Source organism: Lathamus discolor, unplaced genomic scaffold (assembly GCF_037157495.1).
Source record: "Lathamus discolor isolate bLatDis1 unplaced genomic scaffold, bLatDis1.hap1 Scaffold_1046, whole genome shotgun sequence".
NCBI classification, from domain to species: Eukaryota; Metazoa; Chordata; class Aves; order Psittaciformes; family Psittacidae; genus Lathamus; species Lathamus discolor.
The window spans coordinates 8,488-29,267 of NW_027069126.1; the positions used below are offsets into that span (position 1 = coordinate 8,488).

General features: G+C 62.7%; 2 protein-coding genes across 2 annotated transcripts; both read right to left on the reverse strand.

The window, feature by feature from the left end:
• On the reverse strand, positions 1-13,235 carry EIF4B (eukaryotic translation initiation factor 4B). Its single transcript, XM_065664292.1, is given in 18 exon segments — positions 1-618; positions 1,381-1,434; positions 1,559-1,634; positions 1,729-1,781; positions 2,254-2,397; positions 2,399-2,471; positions 2,557-2,666; positions 3,709-3,828; positions 3,830-3,944; positions 6,001-6,150; positions 6,233-6,343; positions 7,288-7,431; positions 7,508-7,562; positions 7,665-7,781; positions 8,363-8,571; positions 8,667-8,676; positions 9,696-9,829; positions 13,131-13,235. Coding segments are annotated over 18 exon segments (1,779 nt in total). The 5' UTR covers positions 13,144-13,235; the 3' UTR covers positions 1-527.
• A 2,719-nt stretch (positions 13,236-15,954) lies between these two features.
• On the reverse strand, positions 15,955-18,903 carry LOC136006244 (S-antigen protein-like). The gene is made up of 2 exons (XM_065664294.1): positions 18,607-18,903; positions 15,955-17,331 (listed from the first exon to the last, which is right to left on the reverse strand). Exons 1-2 carry the CDS (start codon positions 18,895-18,897, stop codon positions 16,834-16,836), a joined length of 789 nt encoding a protein of 262 aa, XP_065520366.1. The 5' UTR covers positions 18,898-18,903; the 3' UTR covers positions 15,955-16,833.
• Between the last annotated feature and the right edge of the window lie 1,877 nt (positions 18,904-20,780).

Sequence of the window (20,780 nt, forward strand, 5' to 3'; positions counted from 1 at the left end):
TTTTCTGTGTGTTCAGAGACCACTTTTATTGAAGGAAACACCAAAACCACCCAATCTGGAGTGGGATGGGGGGGGGGGGGGGGCCGGGAGCACCCCAGGATCATCCCCCCCCCCCCAGCTCCAGGATCCCCCTCCGTGCTCCGGGAACACCCCCCCCCAGGGCTGTTCCAGGGATCACTATCCCAATCCCAACAAGTTTTCCATGGACACAGAGAGGGGGAATTTGGGGGGGTCCCCCCTCAACCCCCCCCAGGGGCCAGTGAGAGGAATCCGGGATCATTCCAGGTCATTCCCGGTGGGGGGGGGGGGGGGCAGGAGGATGAGGATGAGGATGCTGCTGCTGGAGGCCCTGGCCCTACCTGCAGGTACTGCTGGGGGGGGGGGGGGAGGAAGGCCACAGCCCTGCTCTTCCTCCCGGCTCCGTCCCGCGGCCCCGGGGGGGGTGGTGGGGGGCTCTGGGGGGGTCCGGGGGGGGGTGGTGGTGGTGCTGGTTGGGGGGTGCTGATGCTCCAGCCCAAGGGGGGGCTTCAATCGGTGCCTTCGTCATCGCCATCATCATCCCCGTCCACTGAGAGAGCTGAGAACTTGGTGGCGTGGCTGAACTGGGGGGGGGGGGAGGAAGAGGAGGGGGGGAGGAAGAGGAGGGAGAAGGGGGGGCAAGAGAGGGGGGGGGGAAAGAGGAGGAAGAGGAGGGGGGGAAGAGGAAGAGGTGTCAGTGTCACACACCCCACCCCCCCCCCCAAGCCTCAGATCCTTTGCTGGGGGGAGGAAAAATCACCGAAAATCCCAAAATAGGCAAAGAAAATCCCAAAATAGGGCAAAAACATCCCCCCCCACCCCCCCACCCCGGGTGTCCCAGGGCTGGGGTGTCCTGGTATCAGGGTATCCCAATGGCTCAGCTCAGTGGGAGCCAGTGCTGGGGTATCCCAGGGTCCAGTGTTAGGGGGTCCCAATATCCTCTGGTGGGGTATCCCAGTATTCCATATTGGGGTATCCCAGTATTCCATGTTGGAGTATCCCAGTGTCCCATGTGGGGGTATCCCAGTATTCCATATTGGGGTATCCCAGTGCCCATGTCGGGGTATCCCAGTGTCCCATGTCGGGGTATCCCAGTATTCCATGCAGGGGTATCCCAGTGTCCCGTATGGGGGTAGCCCTGAATCCCATGCTGGGGTCATCTTGGCGTCCCAGTCTCCCATGCTGGGTTATCCCATGTCGCATGTTGGGGTATCCTGGTATCCCATGCAGGGGTATCCCGGTGTCCTGTTCTCCCATGCCAGGTTATCCCAGTCTCCCACTCTGGGTTATCCGGTGTCCCGTGCCGGGTTATCCCGGTGTCGGGGTTATCCCGGTGTCCGGAGCTCACCGAGGGGGGGGCTCTCCTCCAGTTTCTTTGGCTCAGGTCGCGGGTCGTGCTCCCTCCTGCTCTCCTTCCTGCACACCCGGCCCGCCCCCCGGGCAGGGTCAGCACCCGCAGTGCCGGAGGGGGGGGGGGGTTCAGGCTGACCCGGTCCCGTCCCCCCCCCATTCCCAATCCAGCCCCCCCCGTGTCCCCCACCTCTCGGCATCGCCGGTGCTGCGCCCGGAGCTGCCGCTTCGGGCCTTGGAGCCTCCATCGGGCTTGTTCTCATCTCCTGGGGGGGAACAGAGGCCATGGGGGGGCTACAGCGAGGCCGCGACCCCCCCATGAGGGGTGCAGGGGGAGGGGTGCGGGGGGGGGACACCCACCTTTCCTATGGGGGTTCCTCGGGGGGGCCCCGTCCTCCCTGGCAGGCCTGGGGCTGTCTGGGTGCTGCTGGGGGGAGCGATGGAGAGTGTCAATGGGGGGCGATGGAGAACATCACGGGGGGGTGATGAAGAAAGTCGGGGGGGTGATGGAGAATGTCAATGGGGGCAATGGAGAACATTGGGGGGGGTGATGGAGAAAGTCATGGGGGGGGGATGGAGAGCATCGATGGGGGATGATGGAGAACATCAGTGGGGGGTGATGGAGAACATCGGTGGGGGATGATGGAGAACATCAGTGGGGGATGATGGAGAACATCGGGGGGATGATGGAGAACATCGGGGGGATGATGGAGAACATCAGTGGGGGATGATGGAGAACATCAGTGGGGATGATGGAGAACATCGGGGGGATGATGGAGAACATCGGGGGGATGATGGAGAGGATGGAGAGCATCGGTGGGGGATGATGGAGAACACCAAGACCTCACTCCTGGGCTGAACCGGACCCGGACCCGGGGCACCCACCTGGTTGGGGAATGCTGCTCCGAGTCGGAGCTCTGGGACCGCGCCGGGGGGTGGCTGCTCCGCTTGACCCACGCGTTCTCCTTGGGGGGCGGCGCGGGCATCACCTTCAGCGGCTGCTTCTCCTCCTTGGCCTTGGGGCCGGGGGGGGGACGGCGCCTCCTCCTCTTTGGCCAAAGCTTCGTTCTCCAGGGACTTCTCGCTCTCCCTCCTCCGGGTGGCTGAGGGGGCCCCACACGTGGGTCACGGGTGCTGGTGATGGCCTGGGGCACCCCCCACCAAGTGCCCCCCCCTCCATGCACTCACTCCTGCCGGTGGGGCCGGTGCCCACGGCGGTGCCGGGGGGGCCGCTCTGGGAGGATTCACTGCCTGTCCTGGAGCGCTCCTGGTTGTCCTCGCTGCGCCAGCTGGGGTGCCTGTGCCGGGAATGGGGGGGTCAGGGCGTCAGGGGCACCCATGGGTGTCCCCATGGCGGGGGGGGGGGGTTAGGTGCACCCATTGGTGTTCCTGTGAAGGGGGGTTCTGGGAGCCCCCATTGGTGTCCATGGTGGGGGGTCAAGGAACACCCACTGCTGCCTCCAAGGTGGGGGGTGACCTGGAGCACCCATTGGTGTTCCATAGCGGGGGGTCCAGGAGCCCCCACTGGTGCTCATGGGGGGGTCAAGGAACATCCATTGCTGCCTCCAAGGAGGGGGGGGTCCAGGAGCCCCCACTGGTGTCCATGGAGGGGGGGTCAAGGAGCACCCATTGCTGCCTAAAAAGGGGGGGGGGGGTCCAGGAGCCCCCATTGGTGTCCATGGGTGGGGGGGGGGGGTCCAGGAGCCCCCATTGGTGACCATGTTGGAGGGGGGGTCCAGGAGCCCCCATTGGGGCCCATGGGTGGGGGGGGTCCAGGAGCACCCATTGGTGTCCATGGTGGGGGGGGGGGTGGTTCCATGAGCCCCATTGGTGTCCATGGGTGGGGGGGGGGGGTCCAGGAGCCCCCATTGGTGTCCATGTTTGGGGGGGGGGGGGTCAAGGAACACCCATTGCTGCCTAAAAAGGGGGGGATCCAGGAGCCCCCCATTGGTGCCCATGGAGGGGGGTCCAGGAGCCCCCATTGGTGCCCATGTTGGGGGGGGGTCCATGAGCCCCATTGGTGCCCATGTTGGGGGGGGGGTCCATGAGCCCCATTGGTGCCCATGTTGGGGGGGGGGGTCCATGAGCCCCATTGGTGCCCATGTTGGGGGGGGTCCATGAGCCCCATTGGTGCCCATGTTGGGGGGGGGGTCCATGAGCCCCATTGGTGCCTATGTTGGGGGGGGTCCATGAGCCCCATTGATGCCCATGTTGGGGGGGGGGTCCATGAGCCCCATTGGTGCCCATGTTGGGGGGGGGGGTCCATGAGCCCCATTGGTGCCCATGTTGGGGGGGGTCCATGAGCCCCATTGATGCCCATGTTGGGGGGGGGGTCCCCACCTCTCCCGCGGGCGCCTCTCGAGCCTCTTCTCGTCCTCGAGCTGGCGCTGGAGCTTCTCCTGCTCCTTCTGCAGGCGCTCCTCGACCTCGCGCTCCCGCGCCGCCGTGTCCACGGGCTTGGCCCCCCGAGATGAAGGCGGCGCGGCTGGACTGGGCCGCGGGGGCCCCCCCCGGCGCCTCCTCCTCCTTCGGGGCGCTCCGAGGCTTCAGGTTCAGCTTCGGCCGCTGCGTGGGGGCTGCGGAGGAGCAGGGATGGGAGCGGGGTGGGGGGGGGAAAGGGATGGACCGGGAGGGAGCCCGGATCCTGCCCCGAGGAGCCCGGATCCTGCCCCAAGGAGCCCAGATCCTGCCCCGAGGGAGCCCAGATCCATTCTGAGCAAGCCTGGGACCCTGCTCCAAGTGAGCTCAGATCCTGCCCTGACTGATCTCAGATCCCGCTCCAGTGGAGCCAGATCCCATCCCAAGTGAGCCTGGCTCCACCCTGAGTGATCCCAGATCCTACTCCAACAGAGCCTGGATCCATCCTGAGTGATCCCAGATCCCGCTCCAATGGAGCCCAGATCCCATCCCAAATGAGTCTGGTTCCACCCTAAGTGAGTCCAGATCCTGCTCCAATGGAGCCAGGATCCACCCTGAGTGATCCAGATCCTGTTCCAACAGAGCCCGGATCCCATCCCAAATGAGCCTGGATCCATCCCGAGTGATCCCAGATCCCACTCTAACAGAGCCTGGCTCCACCCTGAATGATCCCAGATCCCATCCCAAATGAGCCTGGTTCCATCCTGAGTGATCCCAGATCCTGCTCCAACAGATCCCAGATCCCATCCCAAGTGAGCCCGGATCCATTCCGAGTGATCCCAGATCCCATCTGAAAGGAGCCTGGATCCATCCCGAGTGATCCCAGATCCCATCTGAAATGAGCCTGGATCCATCCCGGGTGATCCCAGATCCCATCCCAAGTGGGCCCGGATCCACCCTGAATGATCTCAGATCCTGCTGCAATGGAGCCCAGATCCCGCTCCAAGTGATCCCAGATCCCATCTGAAATGAGCCTGGATCCATCCCGAGTGATCCCAGATCCCGCTCTAACAGAGCCTGGCTCCACCCTGAATGATCCCAGATCCCATCCCAAATGAGCCTGGTTGCACCCTAAGTGAGTCCAGATCCTGCTCCAATGGAGCCTGGATCCACCCTGAGTGATCCCAGATCCTGTTCCAACAGAGCCCAGATCCCATCCCAAATGAGCCGGGATCCATCCCGAGTGATCCCAGATCCCGCTCTAACAGAGCCTGGCTCCACCCTGAATGATCCCAGATCCCATCCCAAATGAGCCTGGTTGCACCCTAAGTGAGTCCAGATCCTGCTCCAATGGAGCCCAGATCCCATCCCAAGTGAGCCCGGATCCACCCTGAATGATCCAGATCCTGCTCCAACAGATCCCAGATCCCATCCCAAGTGAGCCCGGATCCATCCCGAGTGATCCCAGATCCCATCTGAAAGGAGCCTGGATCCATCCCGAGTGATCCCAGATCCCATCTGAAATGAGCCTGGATCCATCCCGGGTGATCCCAGATCCCATCCCAAGTGAGCCCGGATCCACCCTGAATGATCTCAGATCCTGCTGCAATGGAGCCCAGATCCCGCTCCAAGTGATCCCAGATCCCATCTGAAAGGAGCCTGGCTCCACCCTGAATGATCCCAGATCCCATCTGAAATGAGCCTGGATCCATCCCGAGTGATCCCAGATCCTGCTCTAACAGAGCCTGGCTCCACCCTGAATGATCCCAGATCCCATCCCAAATGAGCCTGGTTGCACCCTAAGTGAGTCCAGATCCTGCTCCAATGGAGCCTGGATCCACTGTGAATGACCCCAGATTCCATCCGAAATGAGCCTGGCTCCATCCTGAGTGATCCCAGATCCCATCCCAAATGAGCCGGGATCCACCCTGAATGATCCCAGATCCCGCTCCAGCGGAGCCCAGATCCCATCCCAAATGAGCCCGGATCCATCCCGAGTGATCCAGATCCCATCTGAAATGAGCCCGGATCCATCCCGAGTGATCCCAGATCCCATCCCAAGTGAGCCCGGATCCACCCTGAATGATCCCAGATCCTGGTCCAATGGAGCCCAGATCCCATCCCAAATGAGCCCGGATCCATCCCGAGTGATCCCAGATCCCATCCCAAATGAGCCCGGATCCATCCCGAGTGATCCCAGATCCCATCCCAAATGAGCCCGGATCCATCCCGAGTGATCCCAGATCCCACCCGAGTGCCCCCGGCCGCCCTCACCTCTGTCGTCGCGCCGGAAGTCCTCCCGGCCGTAGTCCTCCCGCGCTGCCCAGCGCTCCCCGCGCTCCTCGTAGCGCTCGCCGCGGAATTCCTCATCCCGGCGGTAGCCGAGGCCGAACGCCCTCCTGCCGCCCGCCCGCGAGTCGTAGCCTGCGCCGGGAGCCGGTCCTGAGGCCTCATCCCGTTGGGAATTCCGCCCCCCCCCGCGTGGATCCCTTGGGAATGGCCCCACCTCGGTCGTAGTCCCTGCTGCGGTCGTCGTAGCGATCCCTGCTCCCGAAGGCGCGGTCCATGTCCCGCCGGGGCCCGTCGCGGTAGCGGTCGTCGTAGCGATCACGGTACCCTGCGGGGGCAGAGGGGGGGCTGCTGGAGCCGCACGGAGCAGCCCGGACCCACAGGTCCACAGTGAGGTTCGGATGGGGCAGTCCGCAACCAGGCCACAGCCCGGTCTCCGGCCGGGGCAGATCCCGTTCCCTGATCAGGGCAGATCCCGGTCTGCAGCTGGGGGAGATCCCGCTCTCCAGCCAGGCCAGATCCCAGTCTCTGACCACTCCAGATCCCGTTCCCTGATCAGGGCAGATCCCAGTCTCCAGCTGGGCACATCCTGGTCTCTGACCAGGGCAGATCCCATTCCCTGACCTCTCCAGATCCCATTCCCTAAGCAAGGCAGATCCCATTCCCTGACCAGGACAGATCCCTGTCTCTGGCCAGGACAGATCCCAGTCTCCAGCTGGGGCAGATCCTGGTCCCCAACCAGGCCAGATCCCAGCATCCAACCAGGGCAGATCCTGGTCTCTGGCCACTCCAGATCCCATTCCCTGAGCACTCCGGATCCCATTCCCTGAGCACTCTGGATTCCATTCCCTGACCATTCCGGATCCCATTCCCTGACCACTCCAGATCCCATTCCCTGCGCAGGGTGGATCCCATTCCCCGCGCACTCCGGCTCCCATTCCCTGCGCAGGGCAGATCTCATTCCCTGAGCACTCCGGATCCCATTCCCTGACCAGGTCAGATCCCATTCCCTGACCATTCCGGCTCCCATTCCCTGACCACTCCAGATCCCATTCCCTGCGCAGGGCAGATCCCATTCCCTGCGCAGGGCAGATCCCATTCCCCGCGCACTCCGGATCCCATTCCCTGACCATTCCGGCTCCCATTCCCTGAGCACTCCGGCTCCCATTCCCCGCACAGGGCAGATCCCATTCCCTGACCATTCCGGCTCCCATTCCCCGCGCAGGGCGCAGCCCAGCTCCCGGCCGGGGCAGACCCCGCTTCCCCCCTCACTGTCTCCGAAGCCGTCGTCGCCGCGCCGGGGCGGGAAGTCCTCGAAGCTCTCGGTGGCCGCCGGCCGCGCTCTCCAATCGCTCTCGAGCCTCTCGGAGTCCCGGAAGCGATCCCGGTCTCTGCCGAAGCAGCGATCGTCCCGGTCTGCCGGGCAAAGGGAATTCCAGCTCGGAGCCCAGCCCGGCGCCGGGATGCGCCGGAAAAGGCGCCGGCTCCTCACCTTTATCCTGAGCTTGATCGGCGACATCCACTCGTATCCTTCTGTTCCCGAGGGACTGCAAAGGACAGGGGAGATCCATGGGAGCAGGACCGGGGTGACCCCGGCGCCCTGACGGCCTTTTGATCCCCATGGAATTCCCTCTGGAGCGGGGCCTCACCTCCTCGTTGAGGCTCAGAGCCTGGAACAGGGAATCGATGTCCTCGAACTCGGCGTAGCCGAAGCCCTTCAACCGCTCGGGGTTGGTGGGTTCCCGGGGCAGGCGCACGGCGCTGATCTGTAACGGGATAACGGGATTGCTCCCGAATCCTGCCTGCTCCATGGGACCAGGGGACCTTAAAGCTCCGATCCAGCTCCAGGGACCCCTTCCACTGGAGCAGGGCGCTCCGAGCCCCTGCGTCCAACCCGGCCTTGAGGGATGCTCCTTCGGATGGATGCATCCAAACCTTCTCCATCCCAGCATCCCCCCACCATCATGCGGAGGAACTTCCCCATATCCCATCTAACTCTTCCCTCTTCCAGCTGGAAGCCCCAACTCCTCATCCCACCCCTGCATCCCTTCTCCAAAGCCCCTCTCCAGGTATCCTGGAGAGGATACCTGGATCCCAGAGGATAGAGAGGATATAGAGGATCCCAGGATATAGAGGATATAGAGGATCCCGGGCACTGGAGCTCCTTAAGGAACCTCCCCTTCTCCACGCTCCAACACCTCCAGGTCCCTCTGGTGCTGCTGGACCAGGCCCACAGCAAGGGGGAGCACAGCAGAGGGGCAGGACCCCCTCCATCACCCCCCGCCACTGCCCGGGGATGGGGGAGCATCATTGACCCCCTTGAGGTCCCCCAACCCCCGGTGCTCACGTTGAGGCCCCGGAAGAAGTCCTTGATGGATTCCTCGGTGACGTCATAGGGCAGGTTTCCCAGGAATGCCGTGTACGGGGGGGACTTGGGCAGGCGGCTGCGGTCGATGTTGGGCTCGCGCGCGGCCCGCGGCGCCGTGGGCAGGATGGAGCGGTCGATCGGCGGCGCCCGGTACACGTCGTCGTCGTTGCTGTGCCAAGTGGTGGACACTGGGATACGAGGGGAAGGGGGGGGGAAATCAGCGCCCGGGAGCCCCGGCATTCCCGGGATGAGCCCAGGGGAAAAGGGAGCTCGTGGCACCGACGCTGCCCATCCTGGACCTGCCGCTGGGGGTGATGCTGCTGCCTTCAGCCCCACAGGGTCTGGGTACCCCAGTGCTTATCCTGGTATCCCGTTATCCCGGATCTGGGTATCCCAGTATCCTGGTAACTGGGTATCCCGTTATCCCTGGATCTGGGTATCCCAGTATCCTGGTAACTGGTATCCCGTTATCCCCGGATCTGGGTATCCAGTATCCTGGTAACTGGGTATCCCGTTATCCCTGGATCTGGGTATCCCAGTATCCTGGTAACTGGGTATCCCGTTATCCCTCGATCTGGGTATCCCAGTACCCTGGTAACTGGATATCCCGTTATCCCCGGATCTGGGTATCCCAGTATCCTGGTAACTGGGTATCCCGTTATCCCCGGATCTGGGTATCCCAGTATCTTGGTAACTGGGTATCCCGTTATCCTGGTATCTTGGTATTCCAGTACTCAGGTATCCCGTTATCCTGGTATTTGGGTATCCTGGTATCTACCTATCCCAGTGTCCAAGTATGCCAGTATCTGGGTATCCTGGTATCCAGGTATCCCAGTATATGGGTATTCTGGTATCTGGATATCCCAGTATCTGGGTATCCTGGTATCTGGGTATTCCAATGTCTGGGTATCCTGGTATCCAGGTATCCCAGTATCTTGGTAACCTGGTATCCCAGTATCTGGATCTTCTGGTATCTGGGCATCCCACTATCCTGCTACCCTCTTATCCTGGTATCTGGGTATCCTGTTATAAAAGTATCTGGGCATCCTACTATGCTGTTATCCCATTATCCCAGTATCTGGGCATCCCATTATCCTGCTACCCCATTATCCTGGTATCTGGGCATCCCACTATGCCGTTATCCATTATCCTGGTATCTGGGTATCCCATTATCCCAGTATCTGGGCATCCCGCTATGCCGTTATCCCATTATCCCAGCATCTGGGCATCCCACTATGCCGTTATCCCATTATCCCAGTATCTGGGCATCCCGCTATGCCGTTATCCCATTATCCCGTTATCCCGCTGGTACCATCCCCTCGAGGTCGTCGGTCTCGTCGGCCCAGCTGACGGGTTTGGGGATGTAGGTGGGGCCGCCGCCCCCCCCGTCCTCAGCCAGGAAATCCGTCAGCGTCAGCGTCTTCCCCTTCTTGTTCTTCTTCTTGGCTGCGGGAGGAAGAGGAGGAAGAGGGAAAGGAGGGAGGACAAGGAGGAGAGAGGGAGGAAGGGGAGGGAAGGAAGGGGAGGAAGAGGAAGGAGGAGGAAGGAGGAGGAAGAAAAAGGAGGAGGAAGGAGGAGGAAGAGAAAGGAGAAGAGAAAGAAGGAAGAGGAAGAAGGAAGAGAAAGGAGGAAGAGAAAGGAGGAAGAGAAAGGAGGAAGAGAAAGGAGGAAGAGAAAGGAGGAAGAGAAAGGAGGAAGAGAAAGGAGGAAGAGGAAGGAGGAAGAGAAAGGAGGAAGAGAAAGGAGGAAGAGAAAGGAGGAAGAGAAAGGAGAAGAGAAAGGAGGAAGAGAAAGGAGGAAGAGAAAGGAGGAAGAGAAAGGAGGAAGAGAAAGGAGGAAGAAGGAGGAGGAAGAGAAAGGAGGAAGAGGAAGGAGGAAGAGAAAGGAGGAAGAGAAAGGAGGAAGAAGAGGAAGGAGGAAGAGGAAGGAGGAGGAAGGAGGAGGAAGAGGAAGGAGGAAGAGGAAGGAGGAGGAAGAGGAAGGAGGAGGAAGAGGAAGGAGGAGGAAGAGGAAGGAAGGAAGGGGAGGAGCGCACTGAGCATCCCTGGAAACCATCCTGCCTGGGGGTGTGAGGAAGGCCCAAGCCACCAGCACCAACCCCTTATCCCAGTTTATCCCCCGTTCCCAACGGATCCAAGCCGGATCCAGCCCCTGGCTGCGGGGTCAGTGGCACCCCCAGGCTCCAGGGTGGGGGGGAGGCTGAAGCCATCCCAAATCCCACAGCATTCCCTAGGAAGGAATCGCTGCACCCAGCACCAACCCCTTTTCCAGGTGGGATCAAGCGCGGCGCCAGGTCCTCATCCCGCTTCCCACCCCCCACGGCTGGGATAACACGGAGCCATCCCACCCTCACAATTCCCACATCTCCATCCCGACATCCTCTGGGAGGGATGGAGCCAAGAGCTGACCCCAATCCCAATGCGTTCCCAGCCCCATTCCCCCTTCCCACTGCTGATCCCAATGGGATCTGCTTGGAGCTGTCACCCTGCTCCAGTGAAGCCACTGGATCTGACCATCTCCAGCTCGGGTTGGCTTCTCCCATCTCCATCCGCTTCCCATTGGGAATGGCAGCCCCTGGAGCTCCCCCGACAGCTCCCCCCCAGCCTTCCCAACCTGTCCATAGGCAGAATCCATAAATCCCATCAGCCCTTTGCCATGGCCCAAGCTGTGCTTCCCAATGGGAAGCTCATGGAAAACCAACATCGATCCTGGACAGAACCACTGGGAGAAGCTTTCCCATTGGAAATGAGGCCTTGTGGGGGGGGTGTCCTGCTCCCCCTCTGCGCTTCCCAACGGACACTGGATCCAATCCTGATCCGTGCCCAAATTCCTCCTGGAGCTCAGAGGCTCCCAACTCCTGCTCTGGGATCCCAGGCAACGCTCCAGGCTTTGGGAAAGAGCTGGGAATGTGGAATGGGGCTGGGACAACACGATCCAGCTTGTGCCCAGGATCCAAGGGCATCCTGGATTGGGAATAGAGCGGCCGGCGGGATGAGGGATGGGATAATCCCACTGGTGAGGGAATCCTGGGCTCAGCTCCAGGCCCCTCAGGACAGTGAGGGACAACGGAGCTGGAGCACAAATCCATGAGGAATGGGCTCGGGGGGGGCCACAGCTCCCGGAAAGGAATCCCAGGATCCAGGTTGGAACGGACCTCGTGGGTCCTCAAAGCAGGATGGAGCCAGGAGGGGGCTGATCCCTGCTCCCAAGGAACAAGGGCCGGGACAAGAGGAAGCGGCCTCCAGCTGCACCAGGGCAGCTTTAGGGGGAGCCGAGGACCAATTCCTGCCCAAAGGGCGCTCAGGCATCGGAGCAGGCTCCGGGGGAAGAGATGGGATCCGCATCCCTGGAACTGGGCAAGCATCCAGGGCTTCCCGGTGGCCTTGGGGACGCAGAGGAGGATGCTCAGGGGGAGGGAGCTGCAGCAGGGGCTGGAGCCATGGGGCGATGGGGTCAGCCTGGAGCAGGGGGAGTCCAGCTGGGATTAGGGAAGCTCTTCCCTCTTGGAACACCGGGATGGGCTCCATGGAGAGGGTTTGGCCGCTCCATCGCAGCCGGGCCGGGTCGGCCACAGGGGCGCGGAGCTGCCTGCTCCAGGGCAGGCGCTGCAGGAGCTTTACGCTCCCTTCATCCCACCCCATTCCATGATCCCGAGATCAGCTCTTTCCCAGCCCGGATGACTCCACAATTCCAGGATTCCACTCAGGAACCGCAGCGATTTGGGCTCGAAAAGGGGGAATTTGGGCACCTCCCAACGGCGCCAGGCGCTGACAACGGGCGGCTGCGGGCGCCATGGGAAGGGAATTTGGATAAAAAAGGTGGAAAACGGCTCTGGGAAGGGCAGAGCTGCCCCCCCCCCGGTACAAGGAGACTGAAGGGGACGCGGCTGGAGCCGATCCCCCCCCCCCATTACCGGAAGCACAACATCGGTACCGGAAACACCACCCCCGGTACCGGAACCGCTCCATGATACCAAACCCCTACATAATAGATACCCCCTCATATAATGGACCCCCCCTATATAACAGGCCCCTCCCATATAAGGCACCCCCCCTATATAATAGACACCCCCCCATATAACAGGCCCCCCCCATATGACACCCCCCCTATATAATAGACCCCTCCCTATATAATAGACACCCCCCCTATATAATAGACCCCACCCTATATAACAGGCCCCCCCCATATGACACCCCCCCATATAATAGACCCCTCCCTATATAACAGACACCCCCCCATATAATGGAACCCTCCCTATATAATGCCCCCCCCATATAATAGACACCCCTCCATATAATGGACATCCCCCCCTATATAACGCCCCCCCCCAATATAACAGACACCCCCCCATATAACAGCCCCCCCCATACAATGCCCCCCCCTCCTCACACCATAAACCCGACCCCCCCGTTACCGGACCCCCCCCGCACCCGGTACCGACCACGTGCGCGGCGCACACACGTGTCCCCACCCCCCCCCCACCCCCCCCATCCCGCGCCTGCGCAGTGCCGAGCACCCAGGTTCCCCCCCCCCCCCCCCCGCGCTGTCAATCACCGCCAATGGGAGCGGGCGGGCCCGAGGGCACCGCGGGGGGGGGGTGAGGGGGGGGTCCCCGGCTCTCCGCTGCCCCCCCTCCCCCCCCCCCCCCCGCCGTTACCGGAGCCCCCTCCCCGGTGCCCCCCCCCCCCGGGAGCGGGGCGGGGGGGGGCGGGGGCGAGCGGAACCGGCGCGGCCGCGCTGCGCTCACCTGAGGCCGCCATGTTGGGAAGAGCAGAGAAGGCAAAGGACCCGGATGAGGCGGTCACGTGAGAGCGTCGGCCCCGCCCACCGCCGGCAGGGAGGGGCTGATTGTTGAGGTTGGCGGCGCCGCCCGCGCCGGGATCGGGAGAGGGGGAACGGGAGGGACCGGAACAGGGAGAGATGGATCCGAACAGGGAGAGATGGATCCGAACAGGGAGGGAGGGATCCGAACAGGGAGAGATGGATCCGAACAGGGAAGGAGGGATCTGAACAGGGAGAGATGGATCCGAACAGGGAGGGAGGGATCCAAACAGGGAGAGAGGGATCCGGACAGGGAGGGAGGGATGCGAACAGGGAGGGAGGATCCGAACAGGAGAGATGGATCCGAACAGGGAGGGAGGGATCCGAACAGGGAGAGATGGATCCGAACAGGGAGGGAGGGATCCAAACAGGGAGAGAGGGATCCAAACAGGGAGAGCGGGATCCGGACAGGGAGGGAGGGATGCGAACAGGGAGGGAGGGATCCGAACAGGGAGAGATGGATCCGAACAGGGAGAGATGGATCCGAACAGGGAGGGAGGGATCCGAACAGGGAGGGAGGGATCCGAACAGGGAGAGATGGATCCGAACAGGGAGGGAGGGATCCGAACAGGGAGGGAGGGATCCGAACAGGGAGAGATGGATCCGAACAGGGAGGGAGGGATCCGAACAGGGAGGGAGGGATCCGAACAGGGAGAGATGGATCCGAACAGGGAGGGAGGGATCCGAACAGGGAGGGAGGGATCCGAACAGGGAGGGAGGGATCCGAACAGGGAGAGATGGATCCGAACAGGGAGGGAGGGATCCGAACAGGAGGGAGGGATCCGAACAGGGAGGGAGGGATCCGAACAGGGAGAGATGGATCCGAACAGGGAGGGAGGGATCCGAACAGGGAGAGATGGATCCGAACAGGGAGAGATGGATCCGAACAGGGAAAGAGGGATCCGAACAGGGAGGGAGGGATCCGAACAGGGAAAGAGGGATCCGAACAGGGAGAGATGGATCCGAACACGGAGGGAGGGATCCGAACGGGGAGGGAGGGATCCGAACAGGGAGAGATGGATCCGAACAGGGAGGGAGGGATCCGAACAGGAGGGAGGGATCCGAACAGGGAGAGATGGATCCGAACAGGAGAGAGGGATCCGAACAGGAGGGATGGATCCGAACAGGGAGGGAGGGATCCGAACCGGGAGAGATGGATCCGAACAGGGAGGGAGGGATCCGAACAGGGAGGGAGGGATCCGAACAGGGAGGGATGGATCCGAACAGGGAGGGACGGATCCGAACAGGGGGAGATGGATCCGAACAGGGAGGGATGGATCCGAACAGGGAGAGATGGATCCGAACAGGGAGGGATGGATCCGAACAGGGAGGGAGGGATCCGAACAGGGAGAGATGGATCTGAACAGAGAGAGATGGATCCGAACAGGGAAAGATGGATCCGAACAGGAAGGGATGGATCCGAGCAGGGAGGGATGGACCAGAATTCTCCATCCATCCTCCCCCCGTGCCTCAGTTTCCCCATCCCCTGTTCCCACAGGTCCCACCAATGGAACATCGCCCCCAGGGGGTGGAATTGTCACTTCATTGGGGTCAGGGACCCCCATACCCCCCCTCCCCGGTTTCCACCCCCCAACCCGGATCTCCTCTGGTTGCTGGTCACAGCGGTCATAGCGGTCACGGTCTCCTTGTCCAGCACATGCTGCAGGGGGATTGGAGATGCTGGAGGCACCCTGGATCCCATTGGATGTGTCCCCCCTTCCCGGGGCACCCCGGGAACCCCGAGGTGATGGAGCTGGAGCATCCTGGAGGATGGAGCTGGACCCATCCCTGCTGGATGCCACCATTGTCCCATTCCCGTCCCAAGCTCATCCTGAAGGACAGGACCACGGACATCCCATTACCTGCGGCTCATCCCTCCCCATCCCAAGCCCATCCTCAAGGATGGAGCTGGGGCATCCCAGCACCCGAGCTCATTCCTGCTGGCCATCCCTGACCCATCCCTCTCCATCCCCACTGCTGTGTCCCCATGGGGGGTGCAGCACTTCGGGGTCCCCCCCAACACCCACAAGGTGCCCCCCCCGCTCCTCTTTGCCCCCCCCCCCCCGACACTCCCCCACTTCCCTCCCCAATGCCGCGGGGGGGTCCCGGCGCCGCTCCCCCCTTATCGCACGTTCCGATCGTGCCACAGGGCCAGGAGCATGGGAAGGGCCAGGATGAGCCTTGCTCCTGCTCCGGATCCATCCTCATCCCCCCGGCTCCATCCTCATCCTGCTCCGGATCCATCCTCATCCTCCTATGGACCCCCCCATCCCCCTATGGACCCCCCCCCCCCGTCCCTATGGATCCATCTTCATCGTCCTATGGACCCCCCGGCACCCCCCTGGTCCATCCTCATCTTCCCCTGGATCCATTCCCATCCTCCTATGGACCCCCCATCCTCCTCCCATGGGGGCAATGGGAGGCAGTGTTAGCGGGGGGGGGTGGCAATGAGGTGGCAATGGGGGTAAACGGAGGGGGAGATGGAGCCAATGGGAGGCAGCAGTGAGCAATGGGGGGGGGGGCAATGGGGGGCAGGAGGGTGGCAATGGGGAGCTGTGGGGGTGGATTCGGGTGCTCCCAGCACTTTGGGGGGGGGCAGGGGGGAGTTCCTGCAGGTCCCGGCCCTGCCCCAGCCTGGCCCTGGGGGGGTTGGAATGTGCTGGGCTGGGAATTCCCCCTGATAAGAGGAACTGGGCGGGGTGGAGCCGGGATCTGGGATGGAGCCGGGATTGGGGGGGGGGATGCAATAAGGTCCCCCCTGAGCCTTCTCTTCTCCATCTGAACCCCCCAGGTCCCTCAGCCATTCCCCATCACCCTTGGGCTCCAGGCCCTGCTCCAGCCCCATTGCCCCTCTCTGGCCCCGCTCCAGCCCCTCAATGTCTCTCTTGCAGTGAGGGGCCCAGAGCTGAGCACAGGATCCAAGGTGCGGCCTCACCAGTGCCCAGTGCGGGGGCACAATCCCTCCTCAGCTCCATCCATCCGGCTCCTTTCCCAAGAGAAGCTTCCAGATGCCCTGCCCCAGGCCTGGAGCGTTGCAGGGGGACCTGGGTGGGTTCTGGTTGGGTTCAATGGGTCCTGGTTGAGTTCTAGTTGGGTCCTGGTTGGGTTCTGAATAGGTTCTAGTTGGGTCCTGGTTGGGTTCAGTGGGTCCCGGTTGGGTTCTGGATGGGTTCTGGAGGGGTTCTGAATAGGTTCTAGTTGGGTCCTGGCTGGGTTCAGTGGGTCCCAGTTGATGGGTTCTGGAGGGGTTCTGAATAGGTTCTAGTTGGGTCCTGGTTGGGTTCAGTGGGTCCCGGTTGGGTTCTGGATGGGTTCTGGAGGGGTTCTGAATAGGTTCTAGTTGGGTCCTGGTTGGATTCAGTGGGTACTGGTTGGGTTCTGGATGGGTTCAATGGGTCCTGGTTGGGTCCTGGTTGGATTCAGTGGGTGCTGGGTGGGTTCTGGATGGGTTCAATGGGTCCTGGTTGGGTCCTGGTTGGATTCAGTGGGTGCTGGTTGGGTTCTGGATGGGTTCTGGATGGGTTCAATGGGTCCTGGTTGAGTTCTAGCTGGGTCCTGGTTGAGTTCCAGTTGGGTTCAATGGGTCCTCTTTGGGTCCTGGTGGAGTTCTAGTTGGGTCCTGGTTGGGTTCAATGTGTCCGGAATGGGTTCTGGTTGGGTCTTGGTTGGGTTCTGATTGGGTCCTGCTTGGGTTCCGGTTGGGTCCTGCTTGGGTCCTGGATGGGTTCTGATTGGGTCCTGGTTGGGTCCTGGATGGGTTCTGATTGGGTCCTGGTTGGGTCCTGAATGGGTTCTGATTGGGTCCTGAATGGGTTCTGATTGGGTCCTGAATGGGTTCTGATTGGGTCTTGGTTGGGTCCTGGATGGTTCTGATTGGGTCCTGCTTGGGTCCTGAATGGGTCCTGGATGGGTTCTGATTGGGTCCTGGTTGGGTCCTGAATGGTCCTGGATGGGTTCTGATTGGGTCCTGGTTGGGTCCTGGATGGGTTCTGATTGGGTTCAGTGGGTCCCGAATGGTCCTGGTTGGGTTCAATGGGTTCTGGTTGGGTCCCTGTCGGGTCCGATGGGCTCCAGCGCTGCCGGTGGCTCCTGGCTGGGTGCAGCCGCTCGCGGTCGGGGCCCGGTGCCTGCCGGCCGCTCCGAAGGGGTTAACCCGGGCAGGTGCCGCGCTCCGGGCCCGAGTCCCTCCCTCCCGTCCCGTTCTCCTCCTCCCGCTCCTGGATGCAGCCGGAGCCTCCTCCCCCGGCCCCGCCGCCCTCCGCAGCCGGCTCGGCCCGGCCCGGCCTGCCCGGCCCGTCCTGCGGGTCCTGCAGCACCGCCCGGCCCCCGCCCCGTTCCTGCCTCATTCCTGCCTCTTTGCCGGCTCCCGACCTCATTCCAGCCCCTCCGCAGCTCCTTTCCTGCTTCCGGCCTCATCCCTGCCTCCTCGTAGCCCTTTTGCCGGCTCCTGACTTCATTCCAGCTTCCTTCCATCCTCCTTCCCCGTGTCCCGACCTCATTCCAACCTCCTTCTTTTCCTTCCTTCTTCCAACCTCCTTTCCCATATCCCGACCTCATTCCAACGTCATTCCAACCTCCTTCCAACTTCTTTCCCTGTATCTCTGTCTCATTCCAACCTCCTTCCCTGTGTTCCGATCTCATTCCAACCTCTTTCCCCGTATCCCGACCTCATTCCAACCTCTTTCCAACTTCTTTTCCTCTATCCCGACCTCATTCCAACCTCCTTTTCCTTCCTTCTTCCAACCTCCTTTCCATATCCCGACCTCATTCCAACCTCATTCCAACCTCCTTCCAACTTCTTTCCCTGTATCTCTGTCTCATTCCAACCTCCTTCCCTGTGTTCCGATCTCATTCCAACCTCTTTCCCCGTATCCCGACCTCATTCCAACCTCTTTCAACTTCTTTTCCTCTATCCCGACCTCATTCCAACCTCCTTCTTTTCCTTCCTTCTTCCAACCTCCTTTCCCATATCCCGACCTCCTTCCAACCTCATTCCAACCTCCTTCCAACTTCTTTCCCTGTATCTCTGTCTCATTCCAACCTCCTTCCCTGTGTTCCAATCTCATTCCAACCTCTTTCCAACTTCTTTCCCTGTATCCCGACCTCATTCCAACCTGCTTCCAACTTCTTTCCCTGTATCTCTATCTCATTCCAACCTCCTTCCCTGTGTTCCGATCTCATTCCAACCTCTTTCCCCGTATCCCGACCTCATTCCAACCTCTTTCCCCGTATCCCGATCTCATTCCAACCTCTTTCCAACTTCTTTCCTTGTATCCCGACCTCCTTCCAACCTCCTTTCCCGTATCCCGACCCCGTTCCAACCTCCTTGTAGCCCCTTTCCCATCTTCCGAACTTCTTCCCATCTCCTTTCCCATCTCCCTCCCATCCCGTCCCATCCCCACCTCTCTCCATGTCCGTCTCCATCCCAGGAAGCCGCTGCGGAGCAGCTCGGCCGCCCCGGGCCGCTCCTTCAGCTCCCGCTCCTGCTCGGGGCTGCCGCTGCGCTCCGGGGCCGCTCCGGGCCGGGCCCTGCCGGGGGGGCCGCCGGGGGCCGGGGCCGGCATCGGCTCGGTCACGGTGAACCGGAGCCTCCTGCGGCCGCTGGAGCTGGGGCTGGAGCCGGGGCTGCAGCGGGTGCGGCGCCAGGAGCAGGAGCAGATCAAGGACCTCAACAACCAGTTCGCCTCCTTCATCGACAAGGTGCGAGCGGGACCGGTCCTGAGCCCCTGGGGGGGTCCTGAGCTCCTTGGGGGGGTCCTGAGCCCCTGGAGGGGGTCCTGAGCCCCTGGGGGGGGTCCTGAGCTCCTTGGGGGGGTCCTGAGCCACTTGGGGGGGGGGGTCCTGAGCCCTGGGGGGGGGTCCTGAGCTCCTTGGGGGGGGGGGGGGGTCCTGAGCCACTTGGGGGGTCCTGAGCCCCTCGGGGGGGTCCTGAGCCTCTGGGGGGGGTCCTGAGCTCCTTGGGGGGGGGGGGGTCCTGAGCTCCTTGGGGGGGGGTCCTGAGCCCCGGGGGGGTCCTGAGCCACTTGGGGGGGGGTCCTGAGCCCCTTGGGGGGGTCCTGAATCCCTCTGGGCCCTCCTGAGCCCTTCGCATCCATCCTGACCCCATCTGGGACATTGGGACCCCCTCAGGGACCTCCCGTTCCCCCCCCGGGACCATCTGTGGGGACCTGGTCCTGCCCCCCCCCCCCCCCGGGGTGCAATGGGGGGGCCCCCGCGCCCCGCTGCCGGTGCTCTGCTGGGGTCCCCCAGCTCCGTGTCCGTGGAGGGAGGGGGATCCCCTGGGGCACCCTCAGGCTGCCCCAGCACCCCAGAACTGCCCCCAGGGTCACGAATTCCCCCTCCCCGCCCCCAATTCCCCCTCCCAGGACCCCCATTTCCCCCCCCCTCCGACCCCAAATTCCCCCCCAGACCCCCAATCCCCCCCCGCCCCCAATTCCCCTCCCAGGACCCCAATCCCCCTCCCGAACCCCCATTTCCCCCCCGGACCCCAAATTCCCCTCAAGGGCCCAAATTCCCCCCCAGACCCCCAATTCCCCCGCCCCAATTCCCCCCCAGGATCCCCATTTCCCCCTCCGGACCCCCAATTTCCCCTCCCTGCCCCCATTTCCACCCCCCAGGACCCCCATTTCCCCCCCCATGACCCCATTCCCCCTCCCGGACCCCAAATTCCCCTCAAGGACCCCAAATTCCCCCCATTCCCCCCATTTCCCCCCCGCCCCCATTCCCCCCCACAGGACTCCATTCCCCTCCCCCCGGACCCAAATTCCCCTCAAGGACCTCAATTCCCCCCAGACCCCCAATTCCCCTCCCTGCCCCCATTTCCACCCCCCCGGACCCCAATCCCCCCAGACCCCCATTCCCCCACCATGACCCCAATTACCCCCCCGGACCCCCATTCACCCCCCAGAACCCCAGTTCCCCCCCAGACCCCCATTCCCCCCCCCGGACCCCAAATTCCCCTCAAGGACCCCAAATTCCCCCCCCAGACCCCCAATTCCCCCCTCACTGCCCCCATTTCCCCCCCAGGACCCCAATCCCCCCCCAGACCCCCATTTTCCCCCTCCGGACCCCCAATCCCCTCCCTGCCCCCATTTCCCCCCCCAGGACCCCCATTTCCCCCCCCGGACCCCAAATTCCCCTCAAGGACCCCCAATCCCCCCCACCCCCATTTCCCCCCCTCCCCGGACCCCCAATCCCTCCCTGCCCCCATTTCCCCCCCCGGACCCCAAATTCCCTTCAAGGACCCAAATTCCCCCTAGACCCCCAATTCTCCCTCCCTGCCCCCATTTCCCCCCCCCCCAGGACCCTAATCCCCCCCAGACCCCATTTCCCCCCCCCCGCCCCCATTTCCCCCCCCAGACCCCCAGGACCACCCCCCCAGGACCCTAATTCCCCCCCCATGACCCCAATCCTCCCCCCCCGGACCCCCATTCCCTCCCCAGAACCCCAGTTCCCCCCCAGACCCCCAATTCCCCCTCCCTGCCCCCATTCCCCCCTCCCGGACCCCAAATTCCCTCAAGGACCCCAATCCCCCCATTCCCCCCATTCCCCCTGACCCCCCGTTCCCCCCCCCCAA

Bases quoted from the DNA above. Each gene is read 5' to 3' on its own strand.
- LOC136006244 (XM_065664294.1), bottom strand. From the start codon at position 18,897: ATGAAGGAGGCGAACTGGTTGTTGAGGTCCTTGATCTGCTCCTGCTCC. The intron at 17,332-18,606 runs GTGGGGATGGGA...AGCGGCCGGCAG, and splicing joins GGAGACGGACATGGAGAGAG to GCACCGGGCCCCGACCGCGA.